Genomic DNA, 24,081 nt, shown 5'->3' on the forward strand with positions numbered 1-24,081 from the left:
CATTAAAAAATCAAAGTCGATTTCAGCCAAATCGCTATCTTGTCAGTAATACAATCGCAAATGAACATGGCCGTCTTTAAATTTTCTGTTAATACAGTGGGGCACACGTAAAATCCGTCCTGTACGCCCTTGCGCAGAATCCTTCCAGTCTGGTATACACCTACGGTCTGCGTACAATGGCTTCCGATTTGAACCCTTCAAGCGGCTTCTCCATGGCCACCGGAATCTATTACAGTAAAAGAGATCCTATCCCTATTCCTCCGCCACATCAGCACTTGGATCTCACCACCTATGTGTTCTCCCACCCACACAACACCGAAATAGCAATCATTGATGCGCAATCTAACGCGCAGCTCTCCTACAGAACGCTACGCCACAATGTCAGAGCCCTGGCCACTGGTTTGCAGCGTCTCGGGATTCGAAAGCGCGACGTGGTGCTCATCATCTTGCCCAACATCATACACGTCCCCAGTATATACCTAGCCATAGTCTCCATAGGAGCCATATTAACCACCGCTAATCCGCTCAACACAGAGATCGAGATACGAAAGCAAGTCGCGGATTCGAATCCCGTCCTGGCCTTCGCAGCCCCAGAATTCGCTCACAAGGCCCGTGCGGCCAAACTGCCTGTCGTTCTCACACAGTCAACGAACCTAACTGCAAATGACTCTGAATATGTTGCTACGCTTCACGAGCTCTTTCAGTCCGATGTTAATAACTTCCAGCCAGTTGACATACAACAGGAGGACACCGCCACGCTTCTCTACTCCTCGGGGACAACAGGAAAGAGCAAAGGAGTGGTTGCGACTCACAGAAATCATATTGCTATGGTGGCGGGGTTTGTAAACAGTATCGATACACAAAACATAATTACTCTATGCACCATGCCATTGTTTCACGTCTATGGGTTTTTCTACTCGGTTAGCTCCGTTGCAACGGGTACGAAGCTGGTTTTGATGGCCAAATTTGACTTTGCCCAGATGCTTGCCAATGTTGAGCGCTATAAAGTAACAAGTCTGCCTGTTGCTCCACCGATTTTTGTGGCCTTAACCAAATCGCCAATTGTTACGAAGTATGATTTGTCTTCGCTTAAACGCATTGGCTCAGGCGGAGCCCCGCTGGGAAAAGAGACTATTGACGAGTTCATGGCATTGTTCCCTAATATTGAAGTTTCACAGGTAATCCAATTTCTGTCTCTTCAAATTCATTTGAAGAGCACAAATTTCTGTTTGGTTTAGGAGCACAAAAAAAAAGAGAAAGATGGGCTGACACAAATCAAGCACATCTTTCTACTTAAATGCGTGTACGAGATAGAGGAGCTAATGCGCATGAAGATTTTCGGCGGTTCAACATTTTTAGGCTTTATAATTTATGAATTCTCGATGCTTAAGTGATACCATTTGATTACGCGTGAGAAATGATCCACGAGAATCTCTCTCTGATGGGCTGGAATGGTACACAGTATATGAATACTGGCAAGAGGTTGGCTTGAGTACCACAGCTTCATAGACTATTGAATCAGGTGCTGCAAATTCAATTTTGAAATTGTCACAGCAATATAATTATTGCAGAATGTAATCCCACGAATGGGGAAAACTCCAGCAAGAGTGAGGTCTAATGGCCTCCTCACCCATTATCTCCATAACTGAAATTACATCTTAGGCCTCATAAGGGGCACGCACCGAGCCTAGATAACAATAGGTTCATTCCCCAAAACCTCTGCTGGCTCCCAAAGACACTCTCTTCTGCTTACTATGGTTTGTACAAAACTGAAAACATATTCAAAAGATCACAACTAAGCATCTCATACAAATGGGCTCTAAAACAGGTTTTTAATGGATCTTCCAGGATTATGGGGCTTCTTGGACCTTCCCAGATCGTTCCTTGGGCTCACATAGGAGTCTCGTCGACCTCTATGATTTTTGGGCCTTCCACAAACCTCTAGTGACCTTGGATGCACAACTATCTTCCTCTAATGCTCGCCCTTGTCTATTTTCTCCTCCTTTATGCTTCATGACATTTGAAACAAATATACAGATTTAAAATAACCCAGAACGAAACTGAATGGTCGAAGGAAATGGTTGAACTTAGGTATTTGAACTGCTAACAATTGTTTTTTGTTGCATGACAAAACTATTTTTTGAAACTCTGATGTCAAATCATACAGTTCAGAGTCAGCTAAAAATAGTGTATTGCCATCTTTCAGCAGTTAAGACTATTCATTCCAGATTTAATGCAGCAACCAAAGAATTATTCTTTAGAAGAATTTATACTCAGTTTTGAAGTGCCAAACTGGAGTCTAATTTAGGAGTTTTAAGTCGGTTTAGGGTTGCTGAGTTTAGAGACTATTTTTAGGTTGTCATGTTGTTTAAGTTTGTTGCTGATTTAAGGAATAAGTAGTCGCTAATTTTTAATGCAGTTTTTTTTATAGTTTACTGTCTGATATTTTTATAAGTCTTTGTCCTGTTTTTGCCTTTTGGTGCTGTCCATTTTTTAGTTTTAAACTTTTTATGGACCAGCTAGGAGTCGAACCTAGGACCTCCCACTTGCAACACCACTGAGTGATTGGCCCTCTTGGTGGCTGGTCCATATTTGGTTCCAGTGTTATTCACTTTCCAACACCCTCCCTTGAGCCACACTACAAGACCTTAAGGATCCTAGCTTAACTTACTTGGCTCTGCTGACCTGGCCTCAATACCATGTTAAATTTTTCATGGACCAGCTAAGAGCTGAACATGGGATCTCCCATTTACTTATGGGGTGCTCTACCATTGAGCTACCGGTCTTTTTGATGACTGGTCGATCTTTGGTTTGCGTGTGGCTCATTTCCAACAGTCAAGACTGCTGCTCCACTCACATGAAACTCCCACTTACTAGGATGAAATTACCCTGGTGGTTGCCAAACTGCCACTGGTGTATGACCTGTTGTTTTGTACAAAAAATGGACTAAGATTTTTCAAGATTTCTCAACTGCCAAGGCTGGTTGAGAGATGTTCCATACCATCTTGACCTCCAACAACCTTAGCCTCAGATTCTGTCAAACAACTTCCTTCACCTAGAATGTCTTCGAAACAATGTTCTCCTTCAGCCACAATAGTTGGGCAACTAGAACTGTTTTTTTGTGGACTCTGTTTTTGGATCATTAGTCTGCTTGGCACTTTAGAGTTGAACAGGCAGCTAGGCAACTCAACACTTAACCCATTCATATTTGTTTGGATAAACTCACTCATGCTAAACTGTTTTTCTTTTCATATTTTCAATGGCTATCTCTTCCATTCTTTCATTCCAATCCACTATTTTCTCATTCTAGAAGTATCTGATACTCAACAATCCAATCAACAATGTGTAGATTTACATTCATTTTGAAGTCCACAAGAGAAATTGGTGCAACTTGCTGAACATCTTTAGCATTACAATCATTTTTTTGTTCTCCAAGGACTTCTTCACCTCCAAGGTAGTAATCTATTCACCTTCAATGTAGTATATAATGCCCTCTACTTATTCTTCTCCCAAAATATTTTTGGCTTCTTAGTATCGAAATACTCTCCTTGGACAAGAGATTCTTTCATCTTTTGCAAGGTCTTCTTGCTCCAAGAAATCTTCTCTCTTCATCCTAGCTATGCATGGTATGATCCTTGCTATTTTTCTCCCCTGCTTTTTTTTTTTTTTTTAAAACCTACGCCTAGTAAAAATTTACGTGACCAATGACGCTGACACAGCACGCCCTCCGGCTCTACGTGAAACGCTTTTGACCCAGAGCTATGAACCGGTGAGGCCACAAATAGGGGACCTCATCCGCAAACTTCACTAGATCAAACCCACGAGCCCAACAGCCCAGCGAAAGCACAAGGCATGCGAGCACAATGGCCCAGCATGGATTTGAACCTTGGTGGCTGCTTCACCAACAAAGTGTCTTAACCGCGACACTACACGTCCAAAGACATTTTTCTCCCTTCCTCATCTATATGATATTGAGGAATTTCTTCCTTATTTGCCTTCATTCAAGTCTTTAATGCTCTCTATAATTTTTCTCCTTAGTTTCTTCATTTTTTTGCTTTTCTATTTCTCTTTCTTCCTTTCCTATGTGTAAAAACCTCCATTTTGAATCTTTCGTTACTTGAAGGTACCTTTTCACCCTTTGATCAATTTCTTGAATCATCTTAATGCACCTTTGTGCAAATTAATGTTTATTCAAGCATACAAATGGTCCTTTGCTTGAACAAATTCTTCATTTTCCCTCAGGTGTATAAATATTCAGCTTTAAAATCACAGATATCAACACTAAAAAAAATATTTGTTTACCTTTACATGCAAGGAGCAACCATAGTTTTACTCAGTAAATTCTGTCAACTAAGTTTGTTCTCACAGCATCTTTGAATGCTCTGATACCAAAAATGATGCAGCAACTCTGATACAAATTGATCCAACAGCTCTGTTGTAGGACCAAGTTTTTGTATAATCTTTGTTTTTCCCAGCACTAGGGCATCTCAAACAATACAACAAAAATGTACTTATCTGTGTGCTACTTTCTGCTCCTTGCCTATGCCCTGCTTTCTTTCTCCTCCGAGATGTGCTCTGGTTGTGATTAGGGATTAGTGATGCTTTTGTTTCATTTTATTCGTTAGCTGGGTGAGTGGGGCTGTTTCCTCTCTTTGAAAGATTACATCAAAACTTATACCAAAAATTGGCTTCTAAAGCCATATAAATAAAATAGATTTATTCTTACTTAAATCTATTTAGCTAGACTCAAAACTAAAAATATAACTGGATATATCACGCTTACTCTTTTCCTTATCCACCAAGAAACCTCCTTTATTTCCCCTTTATTTTACTTCCTCAAAACCTATTTTATGCTTTAATCGTTAAGCATTAAAATTTTAAAAATTCATCTTATAGTTTGTTGAAGTGCTCCTGCATCAATATCTGCAACATAAGTTTGCAATCTTCTTTTTGTCATTTACAAAAAACGAATCTCTGGCCCTCGAGGCAATTCACAGTGGATCTGAAAAGACTCATAGATTTGAAAAAGAATTCACAATTGCACTTCTAGCGAGTACATAAAATGACAAGATACTTTCTTAAGAAGGTATGGTGCTGATTCAGGCCAAATCTAAGAGCAATATGGCTGCTGCACTTGGCCACAGAGCTTTCACAGGCGCCTGATCTGCCATATTCCAGCTCAAAACACACCATTTAATTTGAGCCTTAAAGGATTATTATAGCTTCTGTAAAATTAAAGCCTTATTGTACTTGTCTGAAGAGTCCTTTTGTGACATTTAGGGTTATTTTGTCATAACTAATGTATTCTGAATTATCACTGTATAATTGATGGCAGCTGACTGCATAACTTATGACTCGCCTGAAACCGATGTTTAAACAAATGATTGCATCAAGATAAGACCAAACTATCCTAGGGGTCTGCACAATTTATTGATTCCTATGCATCTCTGTCAATTTTCTATACAACTAAAAGATTCATGCGTAGCTGATTTGCCCCACCACAACTACATAGGAATACTAATGTTCAACTCTAGGTTATATCTTTCAGAGTTCATATCAGAGATTAGGTATCCAAATATTACACTGTGATAAGAATACTCTACACAGTGGTGGTATGCTATGATATAGTACAAATTTTCCCCTAGAGTCTCCACCAAAGTCTAAGGCTATCTATTATGCCAAAGTCTTTTTTAACTTGCATACTGTCTCATCCCTCTCTCATACACGTAAAACCTTCTGATCCAAGATGCTCCACTGAACTTGCCAACAGAACAACACTGCTTTGTTGCTCGGTTTCCATTATTGGCTTTTCTCTCTTCATTTATGAATCACAAATTAATAAATGAAGATTTTTTAATAAAAAATTTAACCTGGTTTTGGACTTATTGCTTGAACAAAAGGCTGATTGAATATTCTGGATACTGTATAGGGTTATGGATTGACAGAGTCTAGTGGAGCAGTAACGTTCACATCAACTGGTGAAGAAAAGAAAAAGTATGGGACAGCAGGGTTGCTGGCAGCAAATGTGGAAGCCAAGATAGTGGACGTTGTTAGTAAAAAAGCTTTGCCTCCGAATCAACGAGGTGAACTCTGGTTGAGAGGGCCTACAATTATGAAAGGTATTCCTACCACCTATCAGCATTAGACTGTATGTTGAATTAATTTCTTTCCTTTGTGATCTATGCTGAAAATCAATTTCAATCATGGTTCCAATACTGTTTTGAAGTGGCCCAATACGTACATGTTTTCTTTGATTGGTAAGTTCCCCTTGCAGATAGATCCTACGAGTAAGAGGTATGTTCATGTGATTATATTACTGATTGTGTGTTTTCATGTTTTTCATTGTATAAGAGAAGCGTATGTATGTATAGGCAAAATGTCTTACAATGTCATTTAGTCTTCCTACCTGTTTACTTTTATTTGGTGTTAGCTATGATTTACTCAATTAGTTTTTGCTTTTATCTTTCCATATACCTTTAAATTGATTGCTATCTACTCTATAGTTGCATTTCTCCAGATCAAGTTAGACTCAGAAAACCAAAAGCATAAATGAAATGCAATTTTTTGGGACTTAATTGAGAAAAACTCAGTAAACTAAGAAGTGCTGAATAATTCATTAAAAAAGGGAAATCATGCTGGTTTTTGTTATTTCAAGCCAACCAAAGGGAATAAAATGCTATTTTTGTTATTTCTAGCCAAATAAAGGGAAAAAATGCTGCTAGGAACACTAAATAACATTGTGAGATTTTATACATATATGCACAGTATGTGCTTCTCTTATGCAATGAAAACAATAACATGTAGAAACACATTCAACAATATGGCCATGTTGTATCTTGTCCATCAAATTCACCCAGGGCTTGCACTTGGATTCATTTGTTTGGGTTTCTCACACCCATAATTAGATGTATCTGATTCAACATTCAACATTTGTATGCATGAGCATGGAATATGTCTCTTGGTGATTTTAACATGATACTCCACAACAGAAATTAGGATGATTTACTGCTTGAGCTCGTCTTATTTAACCCAATATCTACATGTTTTAGCACTTTGTACTCTTGGTGAAAAGGGACAGATTCAACTCCTTAAATAGTTATTAACAAGTCTCAGTAATTTTAAAATAATCAACAAAATTGGCTCTTGCAAGAAACATGTACTTTCTTAGATGTTACAGTTCTCTTCTTTCTCAAGTCTTTTGACAAAATCATCACATGCCAGTCACAAAACGTGCCTCGGTTATGTGGTTTGAATCAGCATTGAGGCAACTTAAGTTATTGTGGAGGTTTTGGACTAACTATAATTTGACATCAAAGGTAATAATGAGTTTTCAATATTTTGTAAGTGGTTTGAATTTGATTATTTGACTCAGCCTTAAAATCGACTCATGTTGAGTTACTTATTTCCATTTCAAAAGTGACCAAATGACAAAATGGGATGGCCTATGGTATTTCATTCAACCTTGCTTAGGACTATTTCATCAAACTTGTGTTTTCAAGAGAATGCTAATGCAAGGGAACAAGATATTTTAAACGAATTGTTCACTTGGTCTCTGGTTTTACTTGTTTACAGTTATATGGATTTTTTACTCAATCCTCTATATATTATTGACATACAATAAACACTAATAGATTAGGCTTTCCGATTCATTTATACTCTGCTGGGACTTTAAATGAAATGATTCCTTTCCATACTGATTCATACCAAAAGTTTATAGTTCACTCATGCTAACATATTGTTTTGGATGCATTTAAGGGAAAAGCTTAAAGAGTCGGTGTGTTGTAATCAACACAGCCTATTTAAATGGGAGTATGGGTCTCTTTTGGAATGATAAACTTTATTCATCACAATCCTGTGTGTCTACTCAAAAAGACGGGTCTGTATTTATTTTTCTTTTTGTTGAGGATCTTTGGGTCTCTAAATAAATGTATAAAAGTATCTAGAAACTTTCTTTACATTTTCAGATATGCCTAATGTTTCGAAACATTTCTGATATGCTTAGGGGGCATTTCCATTTCAGAAGTGAAAAAACAAAAAAAGGGCCAGCCTATGGTACTTCATTCAACTTTTCTGAGGACTGTTTGATCAAACTTGTGTTTTTAGAAGAATTCTAATGCCAGGGAACATAGTCTTTAAACAACTTGTTCACTTGGTATCTGTTTTACTCGTTTACAGTTACATAATTTCTAGCATCATCCTCTATATTGACATGCAATCAGAAATGATGGATTAGGCTTTCCAATTCATTGATACTCTGCCTGGATTTGAATGAGTTAATTCCTTTCCATACTGATTCGTCCCAAAAGTTTCTAGTTCAGCAATGCAAACATATTGTTTTGGGTGCATTTAAGGGAGTAGCTTAACATGCCTGTGTGTTGTAATCAACTTACTGCCCATTTAAATGAGAACCTGGGTCTCTATGGAACCATTAATATTCATCGCAACTCCTATGCGTCTACTAATAGAGAATGTCTCTGTATGTATTTTTCCTTATTTTAAGGATCATTGGATCTTTAAATAAAATAGAGAATATAGAGAGTGCTCTTCAAGTTTAACAATTGATATTAGAGCAAGGTTGTAGCATTGATTGTAGACATCATTGTTAAAATCTAAAAGGCTGTGAGAATTTCATTTTTTACAATAGATTTGTATTGTAGTAAGTAGCATGAAGAAATTTGTAATTCTGAATAAAAAGAGGTCTTGGATTAAAATATAAGTCTTTGGTATTAATAAATATTAAAGCAAGGAGCTACAAAAAAAGGCAAGAAATCTTGTGAATTATTTTGATTGTAACTAGGTAGAATGCGGATTCCAATTGCCTTAAGGCAACATTGGAATCCGCCAAGGGCTGGGCCCTTCTCCTCTCACATGCTTCTCTTAGGGCTGGGCCCTTCTCATCCCACACGCCACTCTTAGGGCTGGGCCCTATACATCATGCACTCCTTAACACCACGCTACTCCTCAATACCACGCTACATGCAAGATAACATGCTTACATGAATAGGGCCGACCCTATCTAATAAAGGGTTTCGGTTAAAGTGATGCAAATAAATTAAAGGTTATTAATTCATCATAAGCCGACTTGATTAGGAGTGGTTGCTCTCCTATAAATAAGACATATACCTCTCACAATATTATTAATGCAGTTTCAAGTAAATGCGAAATATATCCTTCTTGGGTAGCGAACTCCTTTGCAAGCAGCAGATCACAGCGAACTTCATTCATAGGCAGCAGATTATCAGTTAGGTCACAGCGAACTCCATGTATGTGCTGATCTAATTGGTGATCACAGCGAGCTCCATGTCGTGCAGATCTAATTGGTGATCACAGAGAACTCCATGTATGTGCAGATCTAATTGGTGATCACAGTGAACTCCATGTATGTGCAGCAGATCTAATTGGTGATCACAAGTTATCATCAAAGACAAGGATCTCCATTGAAGGCTCAAGCAAAGGACTGTGAACTAGTTAAAAGGTGCATGCACAGCAAGACAAGTTAGAAGGACTGTAAATCATGATCACTGTCAACAAACTAGCTGTGTAATCTTCTATATCATCTTCCTTGTGACTGCAACTTCTATACTCCAGATAAGTGTGTAATTGTCAATTGAATCTAAAACCATAATCAGATCTGAGGATCTTTTCTGGCTGGGTTTTTCCTCCTAGGAGGTTTTCCCAGGGTAACTTTGTCTTGTCTCTTCTGCATTCATTTCTTACTATGCTTAAATCTGAAAACCAATAAATCTAATTAACCTAGTTAGAAACAAATTCTGATTTTCTGAGTTTCATCTAATCTGAAAGTACTAAAATCAACAAATTAAACACATTGATGGATACTTATTAAAATAGTGCCTTCTTGCTAAAACTAAAGGCATCGCCATATTAAAACAGATGGGAGCTCATATTATATATAATTGGGAATAATTTTTGATGTGCTAGCAATTTTTTAGAATTTTTCTAGAATAAAAAATCATACATTGGGTGCCATCTCCATAAAGTTAGTCGATGTTTACAACTTTGGAGAATGGCATCAACAAATGAAAAGCTTTTAGCTGTTGTCAAACTTTACCTCCATCGTTGATTATACTAGAACAAGACTATAATGTCCTCTTTTTGTGATTACCCTAGAATTTGCCTTAGAATCACAAATTCCATTCAAATAAGAGATATAAGATAGTTAGGGTTATAACTTTATCTTTAGAAATGTCTTTTAACAGGATAAACCCTGCTTTGAGTCCTACAACCTGTTGACGTGTATTTTATACACAATCATACACAGAATAAAATACCAATAGGTATCTTATCCTCTCTTGAGAAAATAGTCTCTAACTGCTGAAGATCTGCAAAAAGGATCAGTTAGATGGACTCCAAGGTTCCTTTAGTGGGGTCTCCACGTGTGGACAAGCTCCAGTGGTATGATGTGATTTGCTGGAATCACAAGGGGACTTACATTGAACTTCCGATCTGCTTTGCTGGACACAGGCTCTGACTAACTTAGATTAAAAAAAAAAAAATGGAAAAAGGATAAGGGCGAAGAGAGGATCTAATCCTAATACTAAGAATGTAGGAGCAATGATTAATTTTTGATGAAACTCTAACTAGGTCTTGTTTTGACATCAATGGAACATCTACACAAGACTAGTGCGATCTTCTATGGGAAGCTTTATGATGTTCAAATCATCACCGCAGGCATAGATACCATCCAAGTTGATGCATATCAATGAAGAGGCGACAAATTGAAATTGAGCTTAGGCTGAACGATTCCAGTTGACTACGCAAGGCAAGTCTGCAATCAACAAACTGCTAGTAGTATGGATATACGAATTTCACCATCAATCAAGCACATTTCCTCCATTCATCTAATTATCTACCATCTAAGATTGAAGACTCAACAAGAAACCATGCAAATTGCAAGAAAACGACATATTTCACCATTACTTCAATGAAAATGGAGTTTGTTTACAATCAATGGCAACAATTTCTTGCCTTGTCCTCCTATTCTACTCTAATTGCTATTCTATCAACTATATTCTAACTCTTCCAACTATTTACAACTCTCTCTAATCATCCTTTACAAATGAAATGTTTGGGCTTATATAGTGCCCACAATACAATTTGATGGCTTAGATCAATTCAAGATCAATGGCCAAGATTTTACAATGAAAACCCTAATTAGGGTTTGTTACAACCATTACATAACATTCAATGTTTGACCAATGATAAAATTGTATTGCTTGGACACATGTCCCTTCTAGAAAAATCGACCAATGGACCGCCAGGGTAGGTACATCGGAGTTTGTGCCACCTTCCATGAGTTAAGTACATTGAATCTGGTCATGCTGAGGTGGAACACACTGACTGGAGAAATGATGACTAGGACGCCACCTCATCTAACACTTGTAACTTGGTAGATATTCATCTTGATGTTGTTGAGAAACTTGCTTTAATTAATTCCTCTGGATCTATTTTGCTTCTTCAACGAGCCCTTGTTCTAACTCCTTGCGTCCTTGATGTGCAGGAAGATGATGTACCTCGCCTTGGAACGCTGGATTGAAAGAGGTCGCCCATGTCCTGGCTAAGACCGTCCCGACGAAGACCGTCCTGGCTAAGACCGTCCTGGATCCGGCTTGATTTTCCTTGATGAGACCTCCATTTGATGCCTACACAACATTTCAAAATTAGTACCATGATTTTGCAATACATAACATAAATTAGAGAGCAATTTTTTAGGAAACTTAATGATAAGTCCTTTATTAATCATTTCCTAAAAACGACTCTTGAGCTAGGAATTCAAAATTTCAAAATTTCAAAATCTAAGCTATGACGATCAACAATCAAAATCAAAACAATAAATCCATATCGCCATACCTCACTAGAGAGCTAACTCTAGAATGCAAAATGAGGAATTTGCCTAGGCAAAATTTGAAATAAGATGGTCTTGATGTGATCTTCAAAAGAACGTTCCTCTTATCAACTTCGCCACCCTTGGAATCTTTGATGTGTTCTTCAATGTCCTTGGCAAGTTCGCCTAACTTGAAACTTCAAGTTCGCCTCTCCTTTGGATAGTAGTTTCGCACCACCTTTGATTGAATTCGCTCCTCTTCTTGAATGATAATTTCGCCCTTCCTTTGTATGAAATTCGCTCCTCTTTTGCCTTCTCCAAGTTGCATATGAGAGATGATAAATGATGATGTGAAAATGAAATAAACACCTTCCTTTATAGGCGCTCACCTTCATATTGACCTTAGGCCGACTTTTTGCAAAATATAGCAATTAAAACGATTTTTAAATAAATAATAAAGGCCGACCTTGACAAAATAAACCCAAGCGCTCCCTTTTGATTTTTATTAAATTAATAATTAATTATTAAATGCCTTTATTTTTAATTAATAAATTTTGATTTTTTACAAAGGCAAAAAATAATTAATAAATACATACCATGCGCTATTTAAATGCTTTTAATTAAATATCGATTTTTTTCTAGCATTTAAATAAATTTAAAAAATGTGTTTTAAGCGCCAAAATGAAAAAGTGAGAAGATACGTACCTCATCGCCCTGGTCCCTGACTGAGGGACAGGAGCGATCCATCAATTTGGTCATGATTCTTGCAATTTTTACGTCCAAGGTCTTCATCCTTACGTCCAAATCGCCATTTTAGCTGGGTCCTTTGAGTTAGATTGACTTGCATGTGTGAATGAGTGCCTTTGGATGTAATATCGCCCTGGTCCCTTCCTGAGGGACAGGAGCGATCCTAGTGTCCTGGCTCAAATTTGCAAACTTTTGATCTTTGTTCTTCATTCATTGTCTTCCAAAGGACGTCCTTGACCATGCCTATCTTTGCCTTGTCTTGGTTTTGACGGAACATGAGTGTTTTAGTAAAAATCGCTTTGGTCCTTGTCCAAAGGACAGGAGCGATATAGGCTCTTTGTGCAAATTGGTAGCATTTTAACGTTCAACACTTTGGTATATCACCTTCAAAAGACGCCTTAGACCTTTTACCATCTTGCAAAACCTTGGCTTGACGTAAATTTTGAGAGACTTGGCCAATATAATCAATATCGCTCTGGTCCCTTCCTGAGGGACAGGAGCGAACTTCAAGTTTTTAAGCTTGTCCTTGCGTTCTTCAACTTGCCATTACCTTCAATGCGTGAAATGACGTCCCTTGATTCCTCTTGGTGGCTTGATACTTGTTAAACTTTCAAAATCTTGGTCTTTATGGAAATTTCGCTCTGGTCCCTTCCTGAGGGACAGGAGCGAATTAGGATATTTTAGAGCAAATCCCTCAATGTGGCGATCCTTGTAACTTTGTGCTTGATGGAGATGTTTCGAAACGTCCTTGGTACCTTGTTCTTCGCCTTGGAGTGTCCTGATCTTGGAGGGACGGCAATATAATCATCATATCGCCCTGGTCCCTTGGAGAGGGACAGGAGCGATTTTGCTCTTGTGGGCCTCATTTCACTTCATCACCTTCGAAAATTATATTCAACGGATTCGCAATGCCTCCTTTCATTCATTCATGCCTTGAGATCGGTTGAAATTTGGCGAGAAAATCATCTACAACAAAAATCGCTCTGGTCCCTTCCTGAGGGACAGGAGCGAACTTAAGCATTTTATTGTTTTGATCAAGTCTGGATGCTCTATCATGCTCATTTCGTCCTTCACCATGCCTTTGATGTCTCGATTCGTCCAAACAAGGTCAGGAATGGCTCAACTAAGCATTTTCGCTCTGGTCCCTTGGTGAGGGACACGAGCGCAATTTGACATTTCGCACTCTCGATCAGGACAATTTTAATGGAATATAACATTTAAGTATAAGAAAGAAGAAACATATTCTTATACTTTAAGTTATATTCCATATATACTTTCAGGATGTTTGAGAGTGGTTTCAGACCTCCAGGAGTTATATTGCAAAATCTAGTTTTTGGAGGTTTTTTCAGTTTCTAGACTTAGTCAAATTTCAGGATCAGGGCATTCCAAACTTAGCCAAATTTCAAGATCAGGACCTCACTCAAGCCGGACTTGGTTATCCATGTGATCTCCCCGACAGCACTTCAAGTTATATTCATTTGATAAAATGTACCTCTTTGGACCTTTTCACATCGTCAAGACGTTAAAATCTTGCAAGGACAAAGCAAAATTGGATTTGTAGCTCCGGTCCTTCACTGAGGGACAGGAGCGATTTTTCCCCTGGAGGCATTTCTGTGCTCATGAAAATCTTCAATTTATATTCAATGGAAAGATCTCGCCTTTCTCCATCACTTCCAATTCGTAATTCATCTTGACCCTGCAGGAATAGTAAAATATTTGAAAACGAGCTCCCGTCCTTCACTGAGGGACAGGAGCGATTTTGCTCCTACAGGCCAAAATAACATGATTTTACACATTTTAACACTTCACAAGGCGAAAACAAATCATTTGAGATGCCTAGGATCAAAATTCAAAAAAGTCAAAATTTGGTCAAAAATATTCAATTGGACAAAAATTCACATTTCATCTTCAACACTTAGACAAATTTAAGCTCTGCATCAACATTCCAATTGAAAATTAGACCATTCTGGCAAATTCATTGCATTCAAAATTTGCATTCCAGAAAAGGAAGCTCAAAAGCTCTCAAAAAACGACTGGATTTTGGCTTGAAAAGGCAAAATTTAAAACCCTAAGGCTTGGCCCTAAATCCAGACAACTAACAAACTAACAAAACCCTAGAAAAAAGCAAAGCGAAAACGAGCAAAACGAGCAAAAAAACAGGGGTCCCCATTTGCAATGGGGCGATGTGTGAAAACGTCACAACACAACCCTATTAAACAATAGAAAATATATAATTCATAAATCTCAATTATTTCCATTAGGGTTAGTAATCACAAATATAAGTATAAACACATATAACTATCATAATTCATTAGAGAGGTCTAATCATGATAGAGCTTTGAATGAAGGAACATGATAGGATCGGCCCGAAGCAATCTTCACACTAAGCCCAAGAGCGGACACTCACCCTCTTGGCTCCAAGTGGTAGGCACATTGGACATTCAGCATGGAGTGGTCTACCTAGTGGAATGCTTGTATCTGCACCCCTATCCATTTTTCCTTATGCATTCTCTTATGATCAAGAGCGTGAGGGATTCAATAATACTTTCCCTGACAAACCATCCTCATTATGGAGCCCCTTGGGAGATCATACAAGGTGCCTCGAGCCATTCCCAAGAGCATAGAATGACACCTGCCATTTGGCCTCCCAGCCCCATTGGGGTGTCTCTACCTGAATGGATCCCTAGCTACTTGCATCCCTCATATGTACCTTCTCCCCTCCATAATGGGATAGTTTGTTTTTTTAAGTATTAAATAATCACACATTTATATACTCTATTATGCATATCATAATGGCAAGGATAGGATTATATAAATATATATTAATAATATGTTCATTACATTCATTCCTACATGGAAGACAATATAACAAATCAATCAAATCATAGTCTATGCCTTATGCATCATAACCAATATTTGTAAATATATCTGAACTTGCCAATTATTATTATTAAATCTAAAGCATGTGCTTCTTCTTGCTCGATTGCTCTTCTTATTGTCTGCTGTTCCATTCCTTCATTTGCAATCTCCATATATATGTCTTTACATCAAAGAGTCATACCCTTTGAATAGATGTTTCATTGAGGAGACATAACTTCTTATTTCACCCCTTTACTTATATTTTTTTCTCTAAACTGCACCTTATTAAGAAGCATTATTAATTATGGTCAAATCGCAGCTTTGATAAATATTAGTCAAAGCAATAAAATCACACCTTTTGCTTAATAACATTGCACTTTAACATTCCTTTGTAAATTGCTGTTTTGTTCTAATTAGAGTAGCCAGAAACTCCTGTGTCCCTCCTTGGGCGTGTGTATCCCTGTATCCGAAACAGATATGTATCCGATACAGCCCGGATACACGTCAGATTCTGTACTTACGCATACCCAAAAAACCTTGATTTTCAACCAAACCAAATACTATGTTATGCTATTTTTGCATACTGTAAATTGTTAAATCAACTTATAACTATTTCTGTAGCAATTATGTGTCTATATTGCTTTTGAAGTAACAAAAATCCTCCTCTAACAACTTAGAAAATTGTGTTAAATATATGTGTATGTGTTTTTTATGAATGTCATATCCAGCAGTATCCATATTGGGGGTCTTAAAAAATGGCTGTATCCATATCTGATACCGTATCCGTATTTGTATCCATATCCGTGTCCATGCAACTTTGGTTCTAATCAACCAGTTGTAATCAGATCACATCATTTGGTAAACATAATGAAATCACTCCAACTTAGTAAGATGGCACCTCTTCTTAATAGTCAAATGCTGTATTATAATCGCTGCAAGACTAATAAGGTGATGCACCAAATTGATTTCAGGACCTATAATGTTGTTCATTAGCACACAATATGTTTAATCAGCAAGCTATAAGCAAAACTTGGGTTTTCTTTCCATATTCACGCATAAGTGTCCAATAAGAAGGTTGGAACTCAAACAACATTATGAAGGAAATCAGATGTTCTCACAACAAAAGGGCTGTTTGAACCAATGACATAACTCATAAGCTACACAAAATATGTATATTTCTATATGGAGGTGCCAGAGAATGAGACATGAATTTCAAGGACATATAACATCTTAAAAACCATATCTATCATTCATATTTGCACACAAACTACAGATTAGAGAAGACAAAACTACTACTATATTGATAAAAAGTGATTGCAAACTGCATACAAGTCTAAAAATGCTTGTTTCTCAATCTGCAACTGAGTTACAATACATAATTAGACAAATAAAAACCTTGTTTCAGGTTACAATGTTCAGTCTAGACAGCAAGAACTGACCGAAAATCTGCCCTTAGGCCTCCTAATATGCTGTCTAAAAGCTTGCTAAACAATAGGAACGTGTCATTGAGAAAAGATGACAACTGCTACATTAGTTTTGCCGGGTCAAACCTTCATAGGCATCATTCTGAGTTGTCCCTTCAGATACTTAAAGTGCTCCATGATGCTGGTTGAATGAAGAAATCTCACCTGCTTTGACCCTTTCATTAATGATACCCCATTGGAGACTCTTAGATGCTCTTAACAGGTTCAAACTGGGTCAAAACTGCCTCCTTAATCCTCTCAATCTGTTGGACAAGTCATCAAATTGTCCTAAATTCTCTCCACTTGCCCACAACTGTCTTTTACTTCTTCAAACTGTTGTCAGCTCCTTTCCACATGCTTTTAGGCATTTGAGAAAACAAGTTTAATGTGATTGAAAGCCCTCCTAGGCGTGGGAGAAGTTCTAGGACGGTTTTTGTCATGTGTCATACATGAATACCTTCTATATTCCATGTTTTCTCCATCCCCTTTTCTCAGCAACAGCAATAGGTAAGTTAGAATAGGTGACCTTTAAAGGAATCAGCCCGCTCTGGAGGTTGATCTCAATGTACCAAAGCCCACACTCTAAGAGATCATACCATGTTTAAGGGGGTTACCAAGTTGTTATTCAATAAGGGTGAAATATCAAGGTGAGACTAAAACAGGTTTCAAGAAAATTATAAAAAATTATCATAAAGCAAGTTTGGACAAAAAAGTGAGAAAGATGGAGAGGAAAATGATAGGTGGGTACCATAGGAAGGAAATGGAAAAAAAATAGAGTACAGACCTTTTAAATGGGGTAGAAAAGAAAAGAACTAAAAATATAATAAACAAAGGCCTATATTTTCTTTTTATATGACTCCTCCATAATGTGATTAAAATTAATAATACTCAAACTCCTCTTTACTATATCATATGACAGTTAAGGGAGCGGTATATTAAAATTTATTATGATAAAATCCCTCCCTTTTTACCTATACAACAACCTTGGGACAAAATAATGGAAAGAGGGTCGGAAATCTAAGTTACCGGTTTGGGTTCGGATTCGGGTACGGATTCGCGGATTCGGCAAAAAAAAAAAAATCTTGGGTACGGGTACGGGTTCGTCTGTACATATATATATATATATATATATTTTTTAATTATATATATATATACCCATATACTATATATATGATCAATATATACAATCCATACAAAAATAATTTATACAATGTGACTTTCCATACATAAATCATAAATCCATAATTATTAATTGCCAATGCCAATAAATATTCATATATCGCAAATGTAATCAGTAAACTAATAACTAAAGTCTAATATCATATTCATAATTTGCAAAAAAGATAATATTCAAGTTTCAAGTCTTTTTTAAAAAGTCATAAAGGGGCGAATTAGAGTTTTATTATAAAAAAACTATTTTTTAAAGTCTTTTTTTATTGTTTTTTATTGTTTTTTTGACCCGTGGGCCCCGTTTTTTAGAAACCACAGGCCTGGGTTCATGCGGGTCCTCCTGGGTTCACCCGGGTCCTCCTGGGTTCGACCTGGGTTCCACCCGGGTCCTTCCCAGGTGGCCGGGTTCCCTGTGGGTCCTACAGGGAACCCGGCCACCTCGGAAGGACCCGGGAGGAACCCAAGGAGAACCCGGGGAGAACCAGGACAGGGCAAGAACCAGAACTGGAACCCAAGCCAAAAGGGGAAGAACCGGTAACTTAGTCGGAAATTAAAAATAATGACAATCAATTTCCTCTCTCATCTCGTATGGCCACCTATTGAGGGAAAAATTTTAAGGCAAAAAGAATTGAAATATTATAAAGTTTCCACTGTACAACTGTTGACAAAGACTCCATTGACAGAATTTTAGAATGCAACATATTAAAAATGACATATTATATTTAACCATAAAACGATTGATTATTATCCTGGCTCAAAACTAGTTTCATTTGTATAGTCATTGTTTGCTGCTAATGATGTCTGGTCTATTCTTTTTCATCTTCCTAGTGATGGTGTATGATTTTCTCAAGGAAATTGTATTGTACAATTTCCCATGGACAACCTCAATATTACTGTCTACAACACTCATCCTACTCGTCTTTTTTTGTCAAAATGCTCAAGAATCAATTATATGATCTAATCAATCTATAGTTGTACAACTTTTGTGCTTGCCGCTCACTCTACTGTATGGTTCAGTGATTTCTTGCCATTTTCTCGTGTTGGTTTTGTACAACCATTGATTGCTTCTTCTTTTGTTATACAACCTTTAAGGAATGTTGAAACAATAGAATCTGTGCCTTCCCCTTTTGCTGCATATTCTGGCACCGCTGCTACTATCTAGTCCTTGTCTATGTATCCTATTTAAGTAGCTAGTGATTCTTTTGCTGCATTTGGTTCTTTCTCAAACTCTAGAATTGGTAGGAAAAGGAATGATTCCTACAGGTTGGTGAATTGGGAGAAAGTAAATTCATGGGATATGGGAATATTGAATAAAGTTTTTTTGATGAGAATATCTCTATAGTGCCTATGGTACTAGCTGGGTTCAAAGATCAATTGGGTAAAGCATTTTCAAACTCGTTTATAGTTATAAACTGGCTTCCTTGCTTGTTTGGTCCTTTGCCACAGTACATTGAATTATATGGCAGTTGGCGAATGCTTTCTTGCTGCATTGGCATGCATTTTGGATATGTTGGTTTTACAAATGCTCTTTGTATACTTTGAGATTTCCTCCATCAATTCTCCTTTCTACTGCCAGCTACCATAGTCACTCCATATCTTCATATTTTGTCATGGAATGATCACTAGTTGTGAAACAAGTGGGCTGTTTTAGTTTCCAGTGGGAACTGTCAACCCAAAAGTTCTCTTTCCTCTATAGTGTCGTTGCAAGATTGGAAAACCTTACTAGATGTTACTTGATTACTTGTTTTCTTTGTTGTCCAAAAGACAACTTTTATTTTTTGGGGGGCTGATGTAGCAACATACAATGCCCTTATTATGTTTTGTCAATATGGTTGTATTTGACCATGTATTAATTGTTTGTTGGCTTTTATGCAATTATAGGACTCAGTTGATAGACAGTTGTGTTTTGTTTGGCAACCGTCCGACTCTTTAAATAAAATTTCGTAGTCAAGGAAAGGAGTCTGATCCTTGATCATCTTTGGTCTACTTATGTAAGAACTTCATGTGTTCAAATAAAAATATATTTTACTACTATATCTATTCATTATTTCAAGTGTTAGTTTTAGTAGAAAGAAGAGTAAACAACGAACACTTGGAAAAATGTTCCTCTTAAATGAAGTACATCAAAGAAATTTCCACATAGTTAATAATGCAATATTCAAATCTTCACCAACACCAATGGAGAATGGAACCAAGATGACTGAAGACCTAGACAGTAAAGTAGTCAATGAAAAATCTTATAGGAGTTTGGTATAAAATTTGATCTACTTGACTACGACTCATCCAAACATCTTGTGCAGTTAGAATCTTGTCCCGATTTACAACCCATCCAAATTAGTCATTGGTTAGCTGCAAAGCGAATTTTAAGATATCTTCTAGAAACACAAAGCTTTGATTGGAATATTCAAAGAATGAAGATTTCAAACTTGTTGGGCTTTCAAATTCAGATTGGGCAAGCTGCAAAGACTAAGAATTCAACTTTTGGTTGCTACTCAAGTCTTGGATTAGCTATTGTTTCATGGAGTTCTAAGAAGCAAACTAAAGTTGCATTATCAGCCATTAAAGTAGAGTACAAGGGAGTTGTTGCAACATGTGAAGCAATATGCTAAGACATCTTCTTGAGGATCTTTGAGACCTAGAAGTTGATCCCACAGTTATGCATTGTGATAATCGAAGTGTGTTGAAGATATCCAAGAATCTAGTGTTCCATGCTTGCACAAAGCATATTGAAGTACATCATCACTTCATTCACGAGTGTGTCCCCAACAAGGAAATTGAATTTATATACAAATCCATTGAACAGCTTGCAGATGTCTTGACTAAGCCTTTGAGCAGAGATTAATTTTGTATACTTTCAAGAAGGCATTGGTGTTAAATGTTTTTCATTTGTACAGGAGTAGATAACAAGCCTATTTGTTATAGGTGCCCCTCATCATATAGTTGTTTTGTGTAATGAAATAAAGTTAATGAGCGAGTGTCGAATCATGAACTTTATTCATCACCATCCGTGTGTCTATGCATAGAGACATGTCTATGTATATTTTCTATTTAAAAGATCCTTGGATCTCCAAATAAAATAGAGGAAATATAAAGATTGCTCTCCAATTTCAAGACTATAACACGCCAGCTGTTTCCGGCTATCAGTATTTAAGTATGTTCCATAATTTAGCACTCAAGCTAGTGAATAAGAGATTTTAAAGGGCTTGTCCACTCGATGTCTGTTATTAGTAACTACTTGTTTATGTGATAATTTTGTAGTCCTATTCTTGAACTGGCACTCCTTCAGCAGTAATGGATTGGGCTTTCTGATTCTTCACTGTTAGAATGAAAGATGGTGTGCCTAAAATTTTAAGTTTTCATATATTTAATGAAGATTTTCCATCTCACTGCTGTCATGCAGGTTATTTTTCTAATGACGAGGCAACTGCAACAACCTTGGACTCAGAAGGGTGGCTTAAAACAGGAGATCTGTGTTACTTTGATGAAGAAGGGTTCCTTTTTGTTGTGGACAGAATAAAGGAATTGATCAAATATAAAGGATATCAGGTATTTTGTTATTAATTTTCCTAATTTGAGTTATACTTAGAATTCTATCTTCTCAATAAAATATCAACTATTTTCTATGGCAGGTTGCTCCAGCAGAGTTAGAGGAACTCCTCCTCTCAAATCCAGAGATATCAGATGCTGCAGTTATCCCGTGAGTAGATTTATCACTTCTCTTTTAGAGCTTTCCATCTTTAAAGAAATAGCTGATAGATAGGATCAAAGGTGCATCCTAGGTACTAGACATTTTGATAGATTAGGGCTATGCTAGACATTTTGATAGATTAGGGCTACCCATTATACCAAAGTGGCTGCTTTCCCTGTTCTTGCATACATTAATTGGCCCTGTTTTTGTGTCTCAATTCATATATTGACAGGTATCCTGATAAGGAAGCCGGTCAAATACCAATGTCATTTATTGTTAGAAAGGCTGGTAGCAAACTAAACGAAGAAGATGTTAAAAGTTTTGTGTCAAAACAGGTACTAAGTAACACAAAATTTCGAATGCTCTATCTTATGCCTTCCTAAACCTAAATATGTAAACCCTTCTGATGAAGAAATTAAGACCATTCATATCTGAGAGAGAAATTACTTGTTATGACTGATTGCAGGTTGCACCTTACAAAAAGATACGCCGAGTGGCATTTGTGACATCAATTCCCAAGTCTGCATCCGGCAAAATTTTAAGAAAGGATTTGATCCAGCAGACCGTCACCTCCTCCAACTTGTGATTGTCATCTAATGAGCGCGTGGAAGAATATTCAAACTTCTATTTATTTATCATGTATAATATATATTTTTAAGAAAAATCAGAACAGCTTTGTTTTAAGGGGGTTAGCGAGCACCTTGTAAATATCTACAGGTCTGTGCAAAAATGTGTACATGCTGCTCCATTTATTTTAATTCTGAAGAAGAACTTGCCGGAAAGAATATCAATATGAAATCCCAAGCCTCTAAAATGTACAAAAGCTCTAAATCTTAAAATTTATAATTTATTAGTTACGAAAAAAAATTTAAATTGTATATAGATATGCATCTATTATTTTATTTTATTTATATTATTGACTTTATTTTTATTTAAATAACAATTATATTTTTATTTCTTTTATTTTCATTTACTTTATAATTATTTTTTATTTTACTTTAATGTACAATTTTTGTTAACATATTCAACCTAAAAAACTTTCAAGGACATGACAATAATTCAAAATGTTATTTTAACTAGAATTTATATTATGAAGAAGTTTTTTATTTAGTTAAAATTGTTTGTATTTTTCTAATTTATTATTTGAATCATGATAATTAATTTCAAGATGGTTAATTTGTGTGAAAATTTAACAATAATATTTTTTTAAATGATTTTATATATTTTAAAATTATAATGATTTTAGATATCTTAAATATGTAGATTTATTGAATTTATTTTTACTATCTAATTAAATAATCTCAAGAGCTCATATCTTCGTGTGCATGTAGTAGTTAAGATTTTTATGTTGGTATGCTTTATTTATTTTTTATATTTTTTGTTTTATTTTAATGAAAAATGATATATATACTATATATTAATTGTTTACTCTTTTGAAATACATAAAATATGTTCAAAATATCTAAAATTTTACTTATTATTTCATTTTTATTTAAATCATAAATTATTTAGTGTTTTTTAAAAAAAAAAGTGGATAAAAATGTGCCCTGACCATTTCGTGTTTGTTTCTACATTATATGCAACAAAATGTGTCTTAAATGCTCTCTTTAAATGAGTTTGTTGCAGACTAAGGAGCAGGACAAATTGGTTCTAACGGGTACACTCAAACCCTGTAAGTCAAATGTCTTAGTTATAAAGCAAGGCACAAAAGAACATAAAGGGTCTAGCAAGCAAGATAAGAAACAAAAGAACCAAGGAAAGAAGAAGGAGGATCAAAATTTTGCTACTTCAAAAGCGGATAACCAGACCTCTTCATCAAAAGGTGAACAACCTAAGAAGGATAAGGTCAAGTGTTCTTATTGCAATAGGCTTGGCCATGATGAACATAAGTGTTTAAAGAAACAAATTGATCACCTTTCGCATCTTTTAGAAAAGAACAATATCAAAGTGTATGATTCAATCAAACAAAGTTCATTAGAAGGATCTTCTAAAAACATAGATAAGAGTAAGGGGAAAGGAAAGGGTAAGGCCCTAATTGTTGTTGCTTCACAACCAAATTCTTGGATCATTGACTCGGGTGCTTCGCACCACATGGTTTCTTCAAAAGATGATTTCATCTCTTTAGAGCCATGTTCTATGCCTACCATACTAATGGGTGATGACACTCTCATTGAAGTGCACAAGAGAGGGTTTGTTGATGTGGGTGAAGGAACATTTGAGGATGTTATTTTTGTTTCATCTTTATCAACTAATCTCTTGTTTGTTTATCAAATCACTTATACTGATTTTGGATTTAATCAAGTTGAGTTCAC

At 36.4% G+C, this 24,081-nt stretch overlaps 1 protein-coding gene across 1 annotated transcript; it reads left to right on the forward strand.

The window, feature by feature from the left end:
* The first annotated feature begins 16 nt into the window (after positions 1 to 16).
* Positions 17 to 22,647, forward strand: LOC131050656 (probable CoA ligase CCL5). The gene is made up of 6 exons (XM_057984864.2): positions 17 to 1,178; positions 5,930 to 6,119; positions 21,482 to 21,627; positions 21,711 to 21,778; positions 22,002 to 22,104; positions 22,236 to 22,647. Exons 1-6 carry the CDS (start codon positions 177 to 179, stop codon positions 22,353 to 22,355), a joined length of 1,629 nt encoding a protein of 542 aa, XP_057840847.2. The 5' UTR covers positions 17 to 176; the 3' UTR covers positions 22,356 to 22,647.
* Positions 22,648 to 24,081: the final 1,434 nt, after the last annotated feature.

Source organism: Cryptomeria japonica, chromosome 9 (genome assembly GCF_030272615.1).
Source record: "Cryptomeria japonica chromosome 9, Sugi_1.0, whole genome shotgun sequence".
Lineage (NCBI taxonomy): Eukaryota > Viridiplantae > Streptophyta > Pinopsida > Cupressales > Cupressaceae > Cryptomeria > Cryptomeria japonica.